Genomic DNA, 22216 nt, shown 5'->3' with positions numbered 1-22216 from the left:
TGAATTATGTGATAAAAAGCTGTATTTTTGAACGCATGAACGAATTGTTACGAAACTCGGTATGGGTCATCAGTACACTGCCCTGAAGGAGCCTGAGAAGTTTCGAAACAGCGCCATCTAGTGGTAAAATAAATTTTTCAAATGCTTTTAACTCTGGCTGTAGTTGACTTATTTTGCGCTATAACAGAACATAACATGCTATACTTAACGAATGCATTGGTGTAACATTACGAAACTCAGTTTGTGTCATCAGCACCATCCCCTGAAGGTACTCAGAAGATCAAGACAGCGCCACCTTTTGGTCAAAGTTATAACAAAATTTTTGAACTTTTGAATAAATCTACGTATTTTAATGCGACTGGTCTGAAGGTTGTAAAAGGTCGATTTTGTAACTACGCCATCTATTGGTCGAAAGTGATAATCCATTTAATCACATTTTTAGTTAATTGTATGTGATTTTTCAGCCATTTTGCCTAAATTCATCTTTAAATGTCTTCAATTGCTATTTGCTGCAGTTGATCTGACACATGTTGACATGTTTTGTCGTCTGATTGTGCTTGGCCCCGGTAATTGCTCCTTGCAGCTATATTTAAAGTTTAACTTGCAATCCGACAATCTTACTCACCAAGAAGCAGGGCCGGCGCGAGGCATAAGAGAACTAAGCAGCTCCCAATCTATTTTCACTTTGTTATTACTATCATTTAGTATAACAACCAACTTTCCATTTAAACTGAGACTTAAAGTGGTAACTTCCGTCTGAAGACTGATCTCAGTTTGACCACCAGCTGTCCCGAGGAGAAACATGAGGCGAATATTTGCCTCATAACCTTCATAAACCTGTTTAAAGAGAACTGAGAGATTATAGTTAAGCACAATAAATGAACAGTTATAACTTTCCTCAAAGAATTCCACCTTAAATATACTTGCATTTACTTAACCTCTAAGTTCAATCAAGGAGGATTTCAGAATAAATAAACATTATGTAAACTGGAGGGAGTTTGTCAGCTGGCCAATCTGGAGGAATTATGAGATACTGGATAACTTGTAGAGCGCATTATCAACACAAGGAAGACACAGGTGCAATACAATCTTTTTTATTAACAAAACAAGATTTTTTGTTCTTAAATGAATCAGCTATACAAAATATAAAATGCAAGTTTTTAAAAATAATTACAATAATATACACTAACATCATCTATTTGATGGTTTAGACTTACACAAAGCTTAATGTATAATTTGCTTGTCTTTTGCGAGCCGCTTCGGGAGGCACACACACACACACACACACACACACACACACACACATAAGAGCCACCTTGAAGTTGAAAACAGCATCTCTCGCCGGTATTAGTTTCAACTATCACAGATTGAGCTGATTCTGACGTGAAGTTTGTGTTTTAGGAAGGAAGGAAAGCTCTCTGCTGTGAAGGAAAGGAAGCTGCGCTAGATGGAACGTGGATAGTTAAAGTTTGACCTCAAATATCTTCTTTTTATAATCCTTGGAAGCCAGAATCAAAAATAAAATTTGATTAATATCACAGTCCTAAAGTGTAACCAGACTATATATTTGTTTAGGGACTCTCTCTCTCTCTCACACACACACACTCTCTCTCTCTCTCTCTCTCTGATTGAGAATATAACAAAAAACACACAAATGGTATTATCCCATGTCACATAGCGTCACATAGTCATGAAATCTGCATGATTCACGTGAGTCATGATTTTAGTCCTATTATTCCGAAAGAATCTCATCCCTGAAAATGTCCACAAATGGAAATGACAGCAAGACATAAAGAAATCGTGTAGCACACAACAATGTCATATCACTTGAAACGTTGGAGTGGCAAATTTGGCAATGACAGTTATGATTAGTGATATTTTGTTTGCTTCAATATAGATGAGTTAAATTCCAATATCATCATGATTGAGCGCTTATACCAAAGACTTCTTTATTCTTGCTTCATCTCAGCTCCGACTAAGATCTTCTCAATCCATTTCACCTGTAAATAAAATAAAATATTCATTTGCAAGAGTACAACACCAACAATAATCATTCAATACCACTTAAGTGTACATGTATATTTCTAATAATGCTGTTTACATTACATAAGAGCTAGTACGATAAACTTTAAAGCAGTTTAAATTTGCCATTAAATACATGTTTTTCTGTATTATCACTTTGAATTCATAAGATGTAGGTTTTAAATGGTCTCGCCAAATCTCACCAAAATCCCTGTTCATTTTAAAGATATAAAACTGATATTGTCAGTTTATGTTTGAATATAGAATGTAAATTTTAGATTAAGTTGTACAGACATCAGATCCTCACATTTCTTAGAGTTTGTAAAGTAAAGAAAGCCTAAAGCAATGTGATGTGACGCTTGTCAAAGTAAAAACACACAATAGACGGGGACATTGATCATGTGAGGCTGGACGGCTGTGAGCTGAAGCTGGAATCTGCTCTGATTATTCCTGCGTTTTACAATCTCTGTACAACTATCAGTCTAATTTTGTTATAACAAATTCTAATGATTTTCTACTGATGCAATTCATAAAGCTTGTTCAATAAAGTTGTTTATTCTTTAGTTTTTCCTCCAGAAATCACTAAAGTACAAGCCCCGCCCCCCAGCTGATTCAAGAGATTTCATTGGTCAAGCCAAGTCACCTTCATTTATACAGCGCTTTTTACAATAGAGATTTTACAAAACAGCTTTACAGTCATAATAAGAAAATTAAAGCAACATTTAAACAAGCAGCTCTAGAAGCCCCAGCTGATTCAAGAGATTTCATTGGTCAAGCCAAGTCACCTTCATTTATACAGCGCTTTTTACAATAGAGATTTTACAAAACAGCTTTACAGTCATAATAAGAAAATTAAAGCAACATTTAAACAAGCAGCTCTAGAAGAAAGCCATTGTCCAGTTTAAGTAATTTCAGGGGTGATTAATTTCGATTGTAAAAATAATTTATAGGGCCATTTACACGACACAGTTTTAACAGAAAACTTTGAATCAATTCTGGTCGTCCATTTCCATGACACAAGAAACCTGAGAACGCAAACTTTGAAACAGGTTTCAAAGGGCAAGTTTTTGAAAAAGATATCATTACCTCTGTGTAAACTTCAAAAACGTGAAAATAGTGACGGTGTGCACATGCATATATCATGTTTAGTCTAGGTATGTGCATATGAATGTTCTGTGCATGGCGCACACTCTTTCTTTATGAAGTGACATCGCCAACTACTTGTCTGGTCTGCATAATGCAGCGTTTTTTACCTTACTAAAAGTTATGTAGCACATCATGGTAGAGACCATTACTTTTTCTGATCTTTCTTGGCAGGAGACTGTGATTGGCCAATGATGTTGAATTAGCTGTGGGGTGGGCTTGTGCTTTACTGGTTTTCAATCAATTTAAATTTCCCCCACATTGTTTCAATAAAACTTAATGATATTTTCCTTGCACAAATGTTGAAAGACTGTCAGAGATAAAGAAAGTATCTTTAACATCTGATGTTTACTCACCTTTACAGTTTGAGTCTCGTAACACGTCTCTGAGCTGCTTTGAGTCTCTGATCTTATTGTCTCTCAGATCAAGCTCTTTTAAAAACTGCAGTGCATTTGAGTTCGTCAAAGACTGAGTTAAAGCAGAAACATCTGTAATGCCACAGTCCTTTAGTCTAGAACGAGACAAACAGACAAAGATCATCTTACTTTCACCAGATCACAAAACACGACTAAGGTGAATTATTTTCCACAAATACACTGTAAACAGTCTTTTCAGGAGAGACAGAAAATAAACGTATTGAAGACTTTGTTGAAGTGTTTGTTAAAGAGATCTCCTCACAAGGTTACAGTTGGTTTATAGATGCTGTTATGGTTTATTGTTTATAAAGTTTCTCTCATCAACACCTATCGTTTTGCTTCAGAAGACTTTAATTTATCAACTGGGGTCGAATGGATAACCGCTGTGTTTGCTTTGTGTGGTTTCTGAAGAATCATCTTTGAGGTCCAGTACACTTGTATAGACTCATAGAGACAGATTATTTATCGAAAAATCTTGGACTTCATCTGAAGAAAGTCATATAAAGCTGAAATGGCATAAGGGTGTGCAAATGATAACATTTTCAGTTTTGGGTTGAGTATCTCTTTATTGCTACACTACACTACACTTTTGGAAAAAATTAAAGGGAACCCCGACTAGTGAGGCATGTTGGCCTTTTAAGATTAACGTGGGCGTCGGCTATTGAGAATGAGGAGTTGACGTCATTTTACAGTGCCCCTCCCCTTTCCGCCATGTTGGTAGGATTCCCACGGCAAAACAGTATTGATTATGTGTGTTTTTAGCTCGGTAGTAGAGGAGTTTCTCGCTATACCGCACTGTTTAACCATGCCTGGAAGTAACTGCTGCGTTAAAAACTCCTCCAGTAACTCACAAGAGACATATGGAAAACATAGGAATAATGGAATACAGTTTTTGGGGTTACTGAAATGGACACAGCAGAGAGAGTCTGATCTGACGAGGAGACGACGGGGATTGCTGGGTTTGCTGATGCCTTTAATATATTTTCACTGTTTGCTGTGCCTTAATGAACATATGCAAAAGTGTTGTTTGAGTGCCTTGTTCATTACTTTTTTATTTCATTGAAATAAATGTTTGAAACAACTTGATATGGCTTAACAATATTTATTGAGAACTGAAATATATAGGCTATTTGGACAACATAAGTTTCATGGACAACATAAGTAATAATAACAAAATAATAATACTGTTATTAGTGCAAAAGAACAAATATATTGATGCTGCTTCTCCAAATACAGCTGTTTTGCACTTTGTGTGAGTTTGTTCCTGTAAGGTCCCTTTTCTTTCGTCTTATCTTTTAGCATTGCTTTACTTTCTTCCTTTTTTTCTCGTATTCTTAGATCTGTCTCTGTCCTGCCAAAATAATAAATGCGCGAAAATTTAAGAGCTCTGGAATGTTTAGTCGCGTCTATGGGTTCTAAAGGCGTTGCCCCTGGTAACCGATAGCGTGTCCTACCATCATGGCCGACCGGCTCAGACCCCGCCCAAATAGGCACGTGACTCCTCATTCTCAATAAAAAGGTGATACAAAAACACTCCAAATTTTTTTAATTTTAATAAAAAAAAGTCGAAAATCCGTTCACTCGTAGGCCGCCATAGTTATTTACGTCTCAAAGCTAAAGGTTGATGCTGGCCCAGTTTTGACAGTAGCAAGATGAACACGTCTGCCGTTCAGCCTTTTCAGTTTGAACCCGAGCGCACCGTAGGCTTAAATCAAGAGAATAAATGCGGAAAACGACAGGCATACTCAAGAGTTACATGAAAATTAAGATTATCAGAGAGTTGAAGCGAGAGTGGGGCAAAATAGATGATGTCTGCGGCAGTGGCCAATGCCAAGCGAGAACGAGAGCGTTTGCTGTAAAGAGATCCACTTTTTGTCAGCAGCTGTCCAGGGTAGGCTGTATAGATCAGACGATCGTACTATGAGTATAAATAATTTAATAAGTCATAAGTCGTGTGCTTCCCTAAGCAGTCACTCACTATGTTGAACGCATATAGAAATAGCTGCTCTCGGACCTTGTTCAAAATCCTGCCGCGCCACAGAGCACCATTAGGTTACATAGTTTTATATTAAATTTAAATTATTTGTCTCAAATCGTTATTATGTATTTACTGACTTCACCCTGTGCAGCAATTAGGGCTGTAATCAACCAAAGAAATCCTTAGTCGACCAAAGTCGTGTCCTGCCCAGCGATTAGGCTAGTCGACCTAAAAAAATAAAAAAATAAAAAAAGACGGGATGATTTGATTGAACATTTTTTAACAATTGTCATAGAGCATTTATAAAAAATTTGCCTCCTTTGCCAATTCTGTGGACTGCCCCCGGACCGCTATACGGCTCATTCTCTGCGCACCGGCGCAGCAACAACAGCATCCGCTCCGGTTTCAACCCTTAAAGCCATGGGACGGTGGTCTTCTGCTGCTTACGAAAGATACCTCCGTCCTGATGTTCGGGCTATTCTTAAAGCTCAGAAAGCCATGAGTTCAATTCTCTGATTTGTTTCGCTAAATAAATATTATAATCATTATTTTGCTATAGCACTCTCTTCATTAATGTCCCTGAATGCGCGACCAGTTAATTTTTCATCTAGTTCGTCTCGGATGTGGATATCTTCAGACACCGTAGTCCGTCAAGTAGTTCAAAACTGATAGCCTAATCTATGTAACAACATGTTTAAGTTTGCGGTCTGACGTCATTCCAATAATTAATACATTCTAATTGTAGCTCAGACGACACCGATCGAGACACTGTTTTTATTTATTTATTTATTTATTTTTTGGGGAATAGCTTGTCTAGTCAATTAATCATCCTCTGTATCACAGAGGATTGCCAGGTGTGGTTTTGTTTGGGGGGATATTTTAGTTCTCACAGTCCTAAACTGTGTGAGCGTTCCCTAATGCTGCTGCTGTCCTCTGACTCCCTGCTATTTCATGGTGCTCATGAAAGGTCAGAGGACTCCCTGAACAGAGCCATACCGCCAAATTTCAATTCAGGAACATCTACTATTGCAATCCATTTAATAATTTCTAAATAAAAAAAAATTTATTAAACATTTTTTTTGTCTGTGTGTTCTTGACTTAATGGACCTGACAGAACAATATTGCTGGCCATAAACTGACAAAGTGCGCGTCTGGTAATACCTCGAGATGTCATGGAAGCGGCGCAGCGCTTCTCGTCCGAACCCGGTGTGCAAAACCCCCTTTACAAAGTCAACACTATTCTACTCATCTACCTCATGTACATTTTCGATCTTACAATTAAGTTACAATATTTATAATTACCATTGCACCGAATTGCCTTGCACTATATATTAAAATCTTAAATCTAAGACTATAACGTTACTGAATACTGATCTCTTCACAGCAAACGCGGTCGTTCTCGCTTGGCACTAGCATGCAGTTGCCGCACAGACACTGCGTTATTCTCTTGATTTAGCCTACGGTGCGCTCGGGTTCAAACTGAGATGGCTGAACGGCAGACGTGTTCATCTCACTACTGTCAAAACTCATCTAGCTAGCCGGTACATTGGAAAAAACAATAAACGAAGCAGCTACAGCGGCTAGGCTCAACCGACTGCAACCATTACACGTCACTACCCAGAATGCATTGAGACGTAAATACTGTAACTATGGCGGCCTACCAGTGAATGGATTTTCTGCTTTTTTTTTTATAAAATCAAAAACATTTGGAGTGTTTTTGTATCACCTTTTTATATCTGACGCCCACGTTAATCTTATAAGGCCAACATGCCTCACTAGTTGGGGTTCCCTTTAAAAATAACTACTGGAGTTACTTTTCTCTGTGTAAGTGTGTATGATGCAGGTAATTTACAATGAAATCCACACAAACAGCTCTAACATACAGTTCAATATTACAGGTTTATCAAAGTTTTTAAGGGTTATTTTGTAAATTAATAATAAAAAAAATGCATAGTGTAGCTTTAAAAATGTTGATTCTTTTAGTATGACCACCTGTTGATCTCTAAACTAGACAGAGCACTTCGAGCACTTCTAAACAGATGGGAAGAGTTTAGAAATAGACGAAATTGCTACAGATGTATAAATTTATTTATTTGGCTTTCAAAATTTGAAATGTTACTATTGTAGTGTGTGTGTCTCTGTGTGTGTGTGTGCATGTGTGTTTGTGAGTGTGAGTGTTATTAGATTCCACATATCTGCAAAAGGAAAGAGTCGAATAACAGATGTGGGTCTCATAAGCATTAGATTCTGAACTACAGGAATATTAATATTAAACAAAATATGAAATCCAAAATGTGGTTTATGTCCATAAGAGAAGTTTGAGAACCACTGTTGTGTGTGAATGTTACTGACCTCAATCTCTCCAGTTTACAGTGTGAATCCTTTAGTACATCACATAAGTGCTTCACTCCTGAGTCTCCTAGTTTATTACAGCTCAGGTACAGATGTCTCAGGTGTGATGGGTTTGATTTCAGAGCTGAAGTCAGGAAGAGACTCTGTTCCTCTGTAATACTGCATTCATACAGACTGAAGACAGAAAGAGAAAAGACTGAAATGCTTCATCAGGCACTTAGTTTATTAAGTTTTACTTAAGTTTACTAGTTAAAAGACATTTAAAATAAAGAGTAACAGAAGGTGCCAAGCTATAAACACTATTACTTGAGTCCTGTTGTCTTAAAATAAACTTAAAACTGTAATATCACAGTAACTGCTGTACAGTATAATGTTACTAACTGTAGTTTCTCCAGCTTGCACTGTGGGTTCATCAGTAGATCACTGAGGTTCTTCACTCCTGAGTCTCCTAGTTTATTCCAGCTCAGGCCCAGCTCTCTCAGGTGTGATGGGTTTGATTTCAGAGCTGAAGTCAGGATGAGACTCTGTTCCTCTGTAATACTGCAACTCCACAGACTGAAGACAGAAAGAGAAAAGACTGAAATGCTTCATCAGGCACTTAGTTTATTCCCCATACTCTGTTTTTAAGGCTTGTTTTATGTGGATGAAAATGAGGCAGTTAGAAAAAATTGTAATATATAGCAGAGTACTAAGATTATTTACATGTTAAAGGGATAGTTCACTTTGAAATACATTTTTGATATGTTTTAGGTTACCTCAAGGGCATCCAAGATGTAGGTGTCTTTGTTTCCACAGTATTTTCAATTTTGAAACAACCGTTGTTGTCTATCAGTCATATAATGGAGGCTAAGGAGGTCCACCAAAAAGCATGCACAGAGAAGTCCAAATTAAACATGATTTAATGACTCGTAAATGTAAGTACATATTGATGGCCTAAGACATGAAACGAGCGGTTTGTGTGAGAAAATGAACAGTATTTATATCGTTTTTACCTCTTGTAATCATAGCCATGACAAAATGATCTGACGGCACGGGCGCTTCGGTCTGCGCATGCGCCGGAAGTGATCGCTTGCGCGCCTACGTCACTCTTTGTTTATACAGAGTTTTCAGAAGTTTTACCTTTCACTAAACATATTTAGATATACGGGAAACCGCAATGGAAGACGATTTCGGTATATCTAAATATGTTTAGTAAAAGGTAAAACTTCCAAAATCTCAGTGTAAATATTGAGTGACGTCACACGCAAGCGATCACTTCCGGCATAATATTGAACTGATTCAGTTCGGTTCAGTTGGACATTGCACAACTGATTCAGATCACTTGGATTACACGAGGTAAAAACGATATAAATACTGTTCGTTTTCTCACACAAACCGCTCATTTCGTGTCTTAGGCCATCAGTGTGTACTTACATTTATGAGTCATTAAATCATGTTTAATCTGGACTTCTCTGTGCATGCTTTTTGGTGGACCCCCTTGGCCTCCAGTGTATGACTGATAGACAACAACCGTTTGACTGAAAAATGTCAAAATTTAAAATACTGCGGAAACAAAGTGTTACGAATCTGGAGACGAGATGAGATCCAAGTGCAGCTTTATTTAGAATAATCAAACAGGCAGGGGTCAGGAAACAGCAAAACAGGGATATCAGAGAGTGAGCGCAGAGAGTCGTCAGGTAACAGGCAGAGGATCAGGGCAGGCAGCAAACAGGCAGAAGTCAGGAAACAAACCATGATCAAAACCAGAGAAACCAGAAACAGGATAACACGCTCAGAAATTACAGGCAGTGGCAATGTAATACTTCGCACTGGGTGAGTGTAAGAGTGTGGCTTAAATAGAGAGTCTGATGAGGTGCAGGTGTGTGTGTAATCAGTCACCGGGATGAGGCATATGGGAAATGGAGTTCTGGTGGGAGTGATCAGTTCTGATGTGGAGTGCCCTCTGGTGATTCTCTGGGGCACTCCAACTGGTGATCGTCACACAAAGACACCTACATCTTGGATGCCCTTGAGCTAAGCTAAAACATATTAAAAATTAATTTCAAAGTGAACTATCCCTTTAAAAGACATTTAAAATAAAGTGTAACAGAAGGTGCCGAGCTATAAACACTATTACTTCAGTCTTGTTGTCTTAAAATACACTGTAAACTGTAATATCACAGTAACTGCTGTACAGTATAATGTTACTAACTGTAGTTCCTTCAGTTTGCACTGTGGGTTTATCAGTAGATCACTGAGGTTCTTCACTCCTGAGTCTCCTAGTTTATTCCAGCTCAGGTCCAGATCTCTCAGGTGTGATGGGTTTGATTTCAGAGCTGAAGTCAGGATGAGACTCTGTTTCTCTGTAATACTGCAACTCCACAGACTGAAGACAGAAAGAGAAAAGACTGAAATGCTTCATCAGGCACTTAGTTTATTCCCCATACTCTGTTTTTAAGGCTGTCACACTAGTTCTGTGTGCTGGAAGATGTCGATTCTCCTCTTTCATTTTTCTTCTATTTCTTTTATGTCTCTTTTCTTATGATTCTTTATCAGAGCAGTAGATTTCTTTTCAGCATTTACACAATCAGTACATTCTTCAAATTTAATGCAATAGACCTTAGTCAGGTTAGATGATATATTTTATTTATGTGGATGAAAATGAGGCAGTTTGAAAAAATTGTAATATATAGCAGAGTACTTAGATTATTTACTAGTTAAAATACATTTAAAATAAAGTGTAACAGAAGGTCCCGAGCTATAAACACTATTACTTGAGTCCTGTTGTCTTAAAATAAACTGTAAACTGTAATATCACAGTAACTGCTGTACAGTATAGTGTTACTAACTATAGTGTCTCCAGTTTGCACTGTGGGTTCATCAGTAGATCACTGAGGTTCTTCACTCCTGAGTCTCCTAGTTTATTCCTGCTCAGGTCCAGATCTCTCAGGTGTGACGGGTTTGATTTCAGAGTTGAAGTCACAGCAGAACAACCTTCATCCGTCAGTTCACAGCCGCTTAAGCTACATTTGGAGAAATGAGAAAAACAATATCTTCATTTTGCAAAGTTACAACATCTTCATAACAAATTAAGGACAAATCCCAAACTGATTTTCTGCGTCCTTCAATGGCCGAGGAGACACGATCTGTAGGGACAGGGATCTGCAGGGATCTGTGGTTTTATTTGTGATATATAGGCCTATAACACACATTTTCATCTTGAATTTCATATGAAGTTTAAATAACTTAACAGGTAAGACATGTTTTTAACAGTAGATATAAGGTAAATGTGACTATACCCGCAGTGTCCAAAGACAGGTTTCAGTGAGTCAAATTTAAGACCTTTAAGACATTTTAAGACTGTAGTGAACAGGACAGTCGAGGGGCGTGAGAGAGCGGCGTGAGGCCAGTGGTGTGATTGTTAATGAGCCGCACCTGTGAGCACACCGGTCTCGCATTTCTCACAGACGAGCGGAAGAATAAAGGGGAGCGACGACGTGGATGATCGAGAGAGGAACAGGCTTGCTTTTGTTTCTATTTTGTTATATTTTTTTTCGGTAGCCAGCAGTCGTCCGTGAGAGGCTGCTGGCAGGCAGGCTATTTTGTTTGTTTATTTCAGTTAAATAAAGTTTTATTTGATTGTCCTCCGGTTCTGCCACCTTCTTCCTTAAACCTTGCTACACTGGTGCCGACATAGATATCATATAGAGACTAGATGCCCTATTGGCCGCTGGGCACTGAGAAATGCGGCCGCCATCTTGAACGGGTCGTATTCCTATTGTGTTGTATAGCAGCAGTAGATGACAGAGCACTGTGCAGCATATTCCTCCTCAAATCGGCAGACTATCGCTCGGGAATTACTTTTCACAAGTAAGATTTAAGATTTAACATTACTGTACTATTGGTTGTATTTTGTGAATAAAATATCCCATGTGTCCTGTATCATCGCTACATGTATGACCTTTGCATCAAAAAACCCCGCGTGAAAATCAGTTCGGTATTCAGTGAGATATGATTCATTTAATGCGCTGACAGCTCATATCACCTGCCAAACAGATTACACTGAGCCGAGCGGATGACCGGTTTAAGATGGCGGCCCCACGGATTGTTTGTGCCAATAGGCAGTAGCGGTCAAGAGGGCGTCTATCTATATGATGTCATGCCGAAACCCAGGAAGGAGGAGGCAGAACCGGAGGACAATCAAATAAAACTTTATTTAAATGAAAAAAACAAACAAAACACCATAAAGATTGAAATTTAAGACATACCAAATTAACTTTGCATTACCAAAAAACATATTCAAATCAAAGAAATTCTGAAAAAAATATTTTATTTAAATGAAATCAGTCTTCAGAAAAATGATTACAGTTATCACAGAATTATGTTCAGAAAGTACTAACACTACACAGTGAAATCAATTCAACAAGTTTTATGTTGAAATCCAGCAAATAACAAAAATGAAATTGCTAATTAAATTAGCATCAATGTGCAGTTTTTGTTTACATAAACATTAAAATAATACCATTAAAAATGATGGCCAGATATCTTGCAAAATGTTATCTACTAACATGTACAAGTTCAAATTAAGTTTTGACAAAAAAGGCTTTATAAAAAGATAAACCTCACATATAATTTAAATCATTTTTTATAAGAATGAGACAAAAATAATGAATTACCGACATTTACAATGCACATTAGTTTATCTTTTATTATCAATAGTACAGTCGGTCTGATTTTCCCATTGCGTCTGTCTTTGCTATGCAACCATTCACTGACAAAGAAGTTTTAGTAGCTAATGGATTTCCACCACCAGAAAACGCTTGCTGTAGCTCTGCTACAAGACTGATTAACGGAGAAAAGAAAATCACCCGTAGTGTTTGGGTGCACACATAGACAGTAAAAGAAATGGACACAGCGACCCCATAGACTTCAACAGAGAAAAGTAAAGCCCATTAGAAACATCTCTTCCTGATGGCTGAGCGACTGCTCACACTCAGCTGGACGACGGAGATGTGACGTGAGCGACCGGTCTGACCTTCTAGTAGCTGTGCCAAAACAAATCTGAACTGAAATCTGAAACAAATCTGTTGTTGAAATATTTCATCTCGTTGCTTTTATGAACTCTCTATCTTTGGGCTTCTGCCTTGACTTTATGCCTCCATGTCCCCCAGATTGCCTCATAGACAGTAAAAGATTGCTTGAGCTTCTCCTCCTGTCTATACGGTAATTTCTCTACTGTGTGACAGAGTCGCTTGTTATGACGCAATCCTTAGCCTATTTTTACAAAAACGGCTTCTACAGGGTCCATAACGTAAGATACAAGGTAATGGAGCCTTTTATACATTGTCTTGTTTCTTTTAAAAAAAGAAAATGGACAAATGAAGTCTTTAAACGCCTCAGATGTAAAGTTATTCACTGTCAAAGTGACGCCAAAAATGAATGGGAGTCAATGTGATGCTAACAGCAGAAGTTCTGCTACAATGGCGGCTCCTGCGAGGCTTCAGCTTCCGACTGATGGATTACACACTTGAGTGCACACCATACTTCATGTTGACTGAGCTTTTAATGTTGTAACAGAAAGGGTGAAGCTGATTGATTGGTTCTTGTCACATGACCTGCAGTGCGTTTGCGGCATTCTGAAAGTATATATTTTCTCATCTCCCTGCACCAGAAAAAACGAGTGTGTTGCTTAAATTATGTGTGCTAACCGTGCGCCTACATTAGAACTAACTTGAGCACGCAAAAGGCGCAATATGGTAACGCCCCTTCGGTGAGCTGCCTCCAATCAGACACGAGCTCCTGGCCGCTCGCGAGCAACGTGTTGGAGACCCCTGTTCTACAGCTCCGCTCTGTAGGCTACGACTCAATGCTTTTTTGCTACTTTGTGATAATTTTTTGGGGCCAGCACTTCTGGAAAGGAACGAGGGTCAAAGACCTGACTTAATTAATTCTTTTTAGACCTGACCTAATTAAATTTAAAGTTTAAAGCCTTAAATTTAAAATGCATAATTGTATACTTTTTAAGACCCCACAGGAACCCTGCAAAGAAGAGAGGGCAAGTTTTTATACATTTGATAGAAGAGAGAACACCCATCACTCATAAAGCATATTTTAAAAGCTTCATTATAAAATGTATATTTATTTGCAACAATCATATTATCGTAAAATTGTTAATCAGGCATGTGATTGGCTAAGGACAAAAAAAAGCAGGAAAATATACCCCCCCCCCCCCCCGATCGATATCTATACTGATATCTTTTCTGCAAAGTGAGAGCAAATGTTGAATTTCTCAGTCAAGAGCAGTGAATGATTTCCTCTGTGTTTTGTTGTTTAATTAACATTAAATAGATAGTTCTCCCAAAAATTGTAATTGTCATCATTTACTCTCTCAAGTTGTTTTAAACCTGAATAAGTTTCTTTCTTCTGTTGAATTTATTTGGAAGAATGTGGGTAACCAAACAGTTGATGTACCCCAATGTTTCCAATTTCCAGATGTACCCCAATGTTTCCCTATGGATGTCAATGGGGACCAGCAACTGTCTGGTTACCCACATTCTTCAAAATATATTTTTTGTTCAGCACAAGAAATAAATTAATACAGGTTTGGAACAACATTACAGTGAATAAACAATGACAGAATTTTTATTTTGGGGTCAACTATCCTTTTAAGAACAAGCGGCTGCATGTTTATTATTAGGGCTACTGTCACTTTAAGACCTATGCGCGACGCGTCTAATATACACGGAGCATTTGACAAGCAGATTTCTCTCAATTTTCTCGGTTTGCTTTGAGTTTAGACATAACCAAATGTTTTATGCAAACCTTGTGTGTATTTGAGAGTATTAGCGAAATAATACTCGAAAGATAACTTAGTCCAGCAACCAGGTGCTGTTAGACAAGCTTTTAGTACATGTGCACGTCGGGTGTTCGCGCTTAGAACACTGCGGTCAAGTGGGCCGCGCGTGGAAAATACACGGTCAAGCTAGCCGCACAATTTTTTTTTTTTTTTTGCATGCGCGTCAAATCCTGCAGTTACGGTATGGGTGCTGAAGGACGCCAAAATTGATTTTAAGACTCTTTTGCCTGATATTTTCCATCGTATTAGGACACAAATAATACAATTTCATGATCTTTTCCTAACACATGACTTTTAATATTGTTTGTTTGTTGTTATTGTAATGTTTCTAGGCTTAAATATTAATTATACCAATTATAATGTATTCATGTTCATATTATTAAACATTATCATACATTTTTATTGTTAATATTTACGATTTTTAGACACTACTTTCTGCTATTTTCCATCTTATTCGGAGACAAAAATATATATACTTTTTCATTTATTATTATTATTTTAATGTTTGTAGGCCTATATATGATTTACATTAATTTAAATTTTATTTTAAAGATTTAATTTATTCATGCTCGTGTTAATGTTAATTATCATACATCATTTTTTTTTACATTTAATTGTTAATTTGAATGTTTATATATATATATATATATATATATATATATATATAAATATAAACACATATATATATATATATATATATATATATATATATAAACACACACATATATATATATATATATATATAAATATAAACACATATATATATATATATATATATATATAATTTGATTTTTTATTATACATTATTATTGCCTACTTTATTTATGTAAATTAAATTGAATATTAATATTAATTATCGATACATTTATTTAGCATTTTTTTGTTGAATTTAATGTTTGTATATGTATACACTCATTATTAATATATGTAATGATGATTATTTACTTATTTAATTATTTTACTTTTTTATGTTAATGTAAATGACAAATATGATACAACAACAGGCTTTTAGTGGCTTTTAATCTTTTAATTATCATATATAATATATATATATATATATATATATATATATGCGCTCCCATGTTCAAACTATATACACGTCCCATGTTGAAACACTCATAAAAAGTGTTCATTCATAGGTTTGCTCATTCTCTCAATTGATTTCTGTTCAGGAGGCTATTACTGTATTTATTATCAAGTCATTTTACTGTATATTTTTGGAGAAAAGTACAGGCAAACCTACCCCAAAGTGCATCAAAAAGTGAGTTCTATCACGTAAACCACGTCCCATGTTCAAACAGTCATAAAGTGTTCCTTCATAGGTTTCCAAAACTATAGACACCAGAGAAACGTGGGCGCTGTCATCTTTAGAGTATTGTCTTTGAACTTCAGGTTTTGCGGTCACTCTGTATATTTCTATGGCATCGCTGTCGAGGAGTAATTAGCTGGTGAAGTGGATTTACTTATTGTAGAGTTAACAAAAGATATCATGAGCATTGTAATGTTTATCATAAGCATTGTAAAGCAGATGTCTTAACAAATGTTGACCGGGAATTTTTTTTAGGACCAGTTCATTCATACGCTGTGAAAATACAGACCGGAAGTCAAAAGACAATGAGCGCGACGCTGAAAAGGGGCGGGGCTACATAAGGTCTACACAGTAAAATGACTTGACAATAAATACAGTAAATAGCCAGGGTCCCTCTGAACAGGACTCAGTTGAGAAAATGAGCAAACCTATGAAGGAACTCTTTTTATGAGTGTTTTAACATGGGACGTGGTTTAATGAAAACCAATAGGTCGTTATGGCAGAGGCGATTGTGTGTAGAATAGGTCAACACGGGTATCTCCAATCCAATCCAACTTTATTTCTATAGCACATTTTATAAACAGGAAGTTTCCAAAGTGCTGCACAGATGATTCATACATCCAGATCAATTAACATACAATAAAAACAAATAACAAAGTAAAAAACATCTCAGTCCAAGAATACAGTAAAATAATAACAGACATCAAAGGACCACACAACTCACGCGGGATTAAAAGCCAAGGAATAAAAATGTGTCTTTAGACGAGACTTAAAATTCTCAACCGTCGAGGCATTTCGAACATGGAGGGGCAGAGCGTTCCAAAGTTTTGGTCCCACCACAGAAAAAGCCCTGTCCCCTCGAGTTTTGAGTCTTGTCTTAGGAACAGCGAGCTGGAACTGGCTCTCCGACCTCAGTTTGAGGGGGCTAAAACGTGACATCTCTCCACTGGAGCGTGTTAACGCAAACGTGTAAGCCTAAGTTTCACGTTTGAGGGGGTTAAACCGTGACATCTACACGTTTTCCAAAGTGGACCATTTAGGCTGCTTCATTAAAAACGTGACATTTAGACGTTTTGTTTTGGCGCGGATCAAGGCAAATTAATCCTTTTCACCTTGAAAATAATAAATGTTTTTTGCATTTTAAATAATAGAACATTTCTCAGTGATAGTCAATAAAAAAAACCATTAAACCATTTTTCTCGGTTTAATGAAAACCAATAGGTCGTTATGGTAAGTTTAAGTTTCAGTTTAAGTGCAAGTTTCACGTTTGAGGGAGTGAAACCGTGACATCTACACATTTTCCAAAGTGAACCAAGTGATTATTTCACGTCTTGTCGGCTGGAGAAATGTTGTTTTGGCCACTTTGTTTGATAAAATCACAACAATTTAATGTAAGCAAGAATGGGATTTGAACTCAGGTCTTCTTAATTGAAGCCCAACGCTTTATCAACTGAGCAACTGAGTCTGTTAAGTTCAAGGATTTATTGGATGGGTTTTTATTACAGGTTTGGTTTTATTTGTTGGAAAAATAAATATAAAAATATAATTTGACACAAGAGGGCAGTATAGCCCTATTTATGGTTTTGAGTTTAAACTATCACTGCAGTTAAACCGTGACATCTACACGTTTTCCAAAGTGGACCAACGTGATTATTTCACGTCTTGTCGTGATACGGGTTGGGCACTGAAGTTACAGGAGTTTCTTCCCGTTGCTAAGGAACGGAACTAGGTCGAGTATTTAAAAGGTTATGGTTAACACGGTTAATGTGGTTTAACGTCGATGTAATACGTTGTTTTAGCGTACCTTTTGCTTAAACGAGGAGCTGGGGGACGCCGGAAAAACAGAGCCGGACAGTATCGGAGTACATTTACTTGAGTACAGTACTTAAGTACAATTTTGAAGGATCTGTACTTTACTCGAGTATCATTTTTGGGGAGTACTCCCCACATAGCAAACAGATCCGGAACGGATCTGCCGCGGAGGTAAGAACCAGGTCCGGAACGGAGTCCACTTGCACAGCGCAACGGATCCGGAACAGATCCGGATTGCGGATCCAGACTAGATCCGCGGCAGACCCTATCCGGATCCGATCTGGACCCGTTCATTTTGGACCCGTTCATCAGATCACTCATTCAAAACTAGTAATCTGGCCAAAACTACAAAAATATTTCAAATCTATTGGTGGGTCAACATTAGATAGACTGCCCACTAAACAACATGATGTCCAAAAGATGTCTTTTCAACGTCTTTGTCACAAAAGTCGGATGCTGAAAAGACGTCCACTGAGGAGCCAGAATTAAAGTTTTTATGACGTGTTTTTTTGACGTGTTCTGCACGTCCGATGTAGACGTTCATCGAACCTTCGTACAAGTTTAAAAACTAGGTCAAATGTGGCCATCGTGTTTAAAACTCATGTTTATATCAATGTCATTTCCTTACATTGTTTAGATGAGGTTTAGATGTTGATATGTTTCATTTTAAGAAACCATTGTGGTGATGAGTGTTTGCTTTCGTTGGGGTCTTGGTCCCAATTCATCTTACTTTAACTTTACTTTGCTTGTAGTAACTGTGTGAGTGTATAACACTATTGTTGTTGCACAGAAAGCCAAGAAAAAGTGAGATGCTGGCATCAGCTTGTTGATTATCATTGCTAAGTCACAAAGTGAGCATGTGATGTTGTGTTTAGACTTTAGTTTTTATTTCTGCCATTTATAACCACCTATCTTGTGGAACTGTGTTATTTGTATACCATTAAAATTAACACTTATTAGAAGGTGAATAAAAAAAAGCTTGTTAAACAATGTTATTAGGAAATTTACCTTATAGTCACACACATACATCAAGATTTTGCGTATGTATCACAAGAACGGTGACAATAAAAAAAGCTTCATGCTGCAATGCATGATGGGTAGTTTTCAAAGTACAAAAAATCCTTGATTCCCAAGCTTTTTTTGTTTTGGTTGTCACCATTGTTGAGAATCATATGCAAAATCGTGATGTCTGTGTGTGACTATGTGACATATTTGCTCAAAACATTGAGTACACATGATTTTTATTGACCTTCAAATAAGCAACAATTGTAATGGTGCTGGTCCAAATAACGCAGTTCCACAAAATAGGTGGTTATAAACAGCAAATATAAGGACAAAAGTCTACACACATCATTAAAAGCCCGCTTTGTGTTTTTGTCATCATCAACAAGGAGCTGATGACAGCCGATTTTACTTTTTCTTGGCTTTCTATGCAACAACAATAGTGTTATACAAACACACAGTTACAATAACCAAAGAGAAGATAAAGTAAGAAGAATTGGGACCAAGAGCCCAACTAAAGCAAACACTCATCACCACAATGGTTTCTTAAAATGAAACATATCAACATCTAAACCTCATCTAAACAATGTAAGGAAATGACATTGATATAAACATGGGTTTTAAACACGATGGCCACATTTGACCTAGTTTTTAAACTTATACGAAGGTTCGATGAACGTCTACATCGGACGTGCAGAACACGTCAAAAAAACACGTCATAAAAACTTTAATTCTGGCTCCTCAGTGGACGTCTTTTCAGCATCCGACTTTTGTGACAAAGACGTTGAAAAGACATCTTTTGGACATCATGTTGTTTAGTGGGCAGTCTATCTAATGTTGGCCCACCAATAGATGTGAAATATTTTTGTAGTTTTGGCCAGATTACTAGTTTTGAATGAGTGATCTGAAAGGTTTTCATTCCAAAATGAACGGGTCCAGATCGGATCCGGATAGGGTCTGCCGCGGATCTAGTCTGGATCCGCAATCCGGATCTGTTCCGGATCCGTTGCGCTGTGCAAGTGGACTCCGTTCCGGACCTGGTTCTTACCTCCGCGGCAGATCCGTTCCGGATCTGTTTGCTATGTGGGTCATGACTTTACTCAAGTATATTTGAGAGTGAAATATTGTACTTTTTACTCCAAAACATTTCTATCCATAACCGTGAGTAAAAAGTAACTACTTCTAAAAAAAAAAAAAAAAAAAAATGGAAATAAGAAAAATCTCGGAAACCCTCTAATTGTTGTTTCCCTCTCAAACGTGATTGGATTGTGCAGGATCCACTGATTGGGACAAACTATCAGCAATCACCTTCAGCTTTCTGGCAAAGTCAACTCCATGGTCAGATTTATATAAGAGACCAATGGATGAAGATGCAGCAGGTCCGAATGTGCCAGCCCGTGGCCCCACCTCGCCAGTCTGTACTCAATTTTCTGAATTTTCTGAAATTTTCTTAAATGTTAAATAAAGCAACAAATACGACTTGATTTTACTTTCAATTCCTTTTACATTCTCCAAGGTATTGACTTTAACATTTTTCATAACTCCATGTAGGACGTTTCTGTCCATAAATGTAAGCACTGCGGCAGTTGTAATGCAATATTTAGAAAATGTACTCTTGTACTCTTGATACTCTAGTACTTTTAAAAACAAGTACATCAGTACTTTTACTCAAGTAAACATCTGACTGTAGTACTTTTACTTGTACTTGAGTCAAATTTAGCAAGGGGTATCTGCACTTTTACTCAAGTAATAAAGCTGTGTACTCTGTCCGCCTCTGCGGAAAAATAGACATTTTACTCATTAGGCTGCTTCATTAAAAACGTGACATTTAGACGTTTTCTTCGGCGCGGATCAAGGCAAATGAATCCTTTTCACCTTGAAAATAATAAATGTTTTTTGCATTTTAAATAATAGAACATTTCTCAGTGATCGTAGGCTACATAAAACAAAATTCCATTTTTCTCGGTTTAATGAAAACCAATAGGTAGTTATGGCAGAGGCGATTGCGTGTAGAATAGGTCAACACGGGTATCTCTCCACTGGAGCGTGTTAACGCAAACGTGTAAATTCCACGTTTGAGGGGGTTAAACTGTGACATCTACACGTTTTCCAAAGTGGACCATTTAGGCTGCTTCATTAAAAACGTGACATTTAGACTTTTTGTTTCGGCGTGGATCGAGGCAAATGAATCCTTTTCACCTTGAAAATAATAAATGTTTTTTTGCATTTTAAACAATAGACCATTTTTCAGTGATTGCAATAAAACAAAATCCAATTTTTCTCGGTTTAATGAAAACCAATATGGTAAGTTTAAGTTTCAGTTTAAGTGCATGTTTCACGTTTGAGGGAGTGAAACCGTGACATCTACACATTTTCCAAAGTGAACCAAGTGATTATGTCACGTCTTGTCGACTGGAAATGTTGTTTTGGCCACTTTGTTTGATATAATCACAACAATTTAACGTAAGCAAGAATGGGATTTGAACTCAGGTCTTCTTGATTGAAGCCCAACGCTTTATCAACTGAGCCACTGCATCTGTTGAGTTCAAGGGTTTATTGGATGGGTTTTTATTACAGGTTTGGTTTTATTTGTTGGAAAAATAAATATAAAAATATAATTTGACACGAGAGGGCAGTATAGCCCTATTTATGGTTTTGTTAAACCGTGACATCATTTTCCAAAGTGGACCAACGTGATGTACTGATGTAACGTTAGCCGTTCCTCTGCGTTAATATTGCGAGTATTTGTCGCGTTGTAAGTAACACTAATGCTGTTGAGACGGAGGTGTCAGGACTGCACTGAAAGAATGCACAATATATTTCTACAAAAGCAGTCATAACGAGGATTGGAGCAAGGATCATAGCGCAAATTTGAACTATATCGATATATCGCCCAGCCCTGGTGACCTAACTGTGATGTTCTTGTTAACTGACGACGATACTCAGCGCGAGAGCGACTGAGATACGAAATTGAGCAGGTGAACAAGCTGAACCAATTAGACATTCTCTCCATACGTCCTTGTTGATACTTTGAAAGGAACTTTCTGTACGTCAGCCAGTTATGGGTTCTGTGCTCATATTCTCTCCTTTTCACTCCGGCTGCCGACACCCGTCCCCCTCTTTTTTTTTTTTTTTTTTTTTTTTAACAGATCTGCACGTAGGTCACATTTTCAGGTCGGAAAATACGGAATTCCGGATTAATCCGGAAAAATCACATCCCTGGTTAATGTAGGAAAAGCTAATGGGCTGCTGGATGTTATACTGCGTTGTCATGGTAACATTTCAAGTGAGGATAATGAGGAAAGTACATTGTGTTTGTCTTCATCGAGTCAAAACAGCTTCATTGC

General features: G+C 37.3%; 1 protein-coding gene across 4 annotated transcripts in view; it reads right to left on the bottom strand.

Annotated features, from left to right (window-relative positions):
* Nucleotides 1–1078: 1078 nt before the first annotated feature.
* The window catches only part of LOC148997230 (NACHT, LRR and PYD domains-containing protein 12-like), a 93064-nt gene continuing 71926 nt past the window's right edge, over nucleotides 1079–22216 (bottom strand). For 3 of the 4 annotated variants that reach the window (XM_089122135.1, XM_089122144.1, XM_089122143.1), the window contains 6 exons: nucleotides 10740–10913; nucleotides 10103–10276; nucleotides 8293–8466; nucleotides 7912–8085; nucleotides 3522–3676; nucleotides 1079–2000 (listed from right to left, as the gene is read on the bottom strand). In XM_089122135.1, the coding sequence (XP_088978261.1) occupies nucleotides 1987–2000; nucleotides 3522–3676; nucleotides 7912–8085; nucleotides 8293–8466; nucleotides 10103–10276; nucleotides 10740–10913 (865 nt within the window). In that variant the 3' untranslated portion in view covers nucleotides 1079–1986. The remainder of the gene's footprint in view (nucleotides 2001–3521; nucleotides 3677–7911; nucleotides 8086–8292; nucleotides 8467–10102; nucleotides 10277–10739; nucleotides 10914–22216) is intronic. The other variant, XM_089122139.1, reaches the window with a different exon arrangement.

Source organism: Pimephales promelas, chromosome 2, assembly GCF_988280905.1.
Source record: "Pimephales promelas chromosome 2, fPimPro1.hap1.1, whole genome shotgun sequence".
NCBI lineage: Eukaryota > Metazoa > Chordata > Actinopteri > Cypriniformes > Leuciscidae > Pimephales > Pimephales promelas.
The sequence above is the reverse complement of the archived record's forward strand: the minus strand, read 5'-3'. Positions and strand labels throughout refer to the sequence as shown.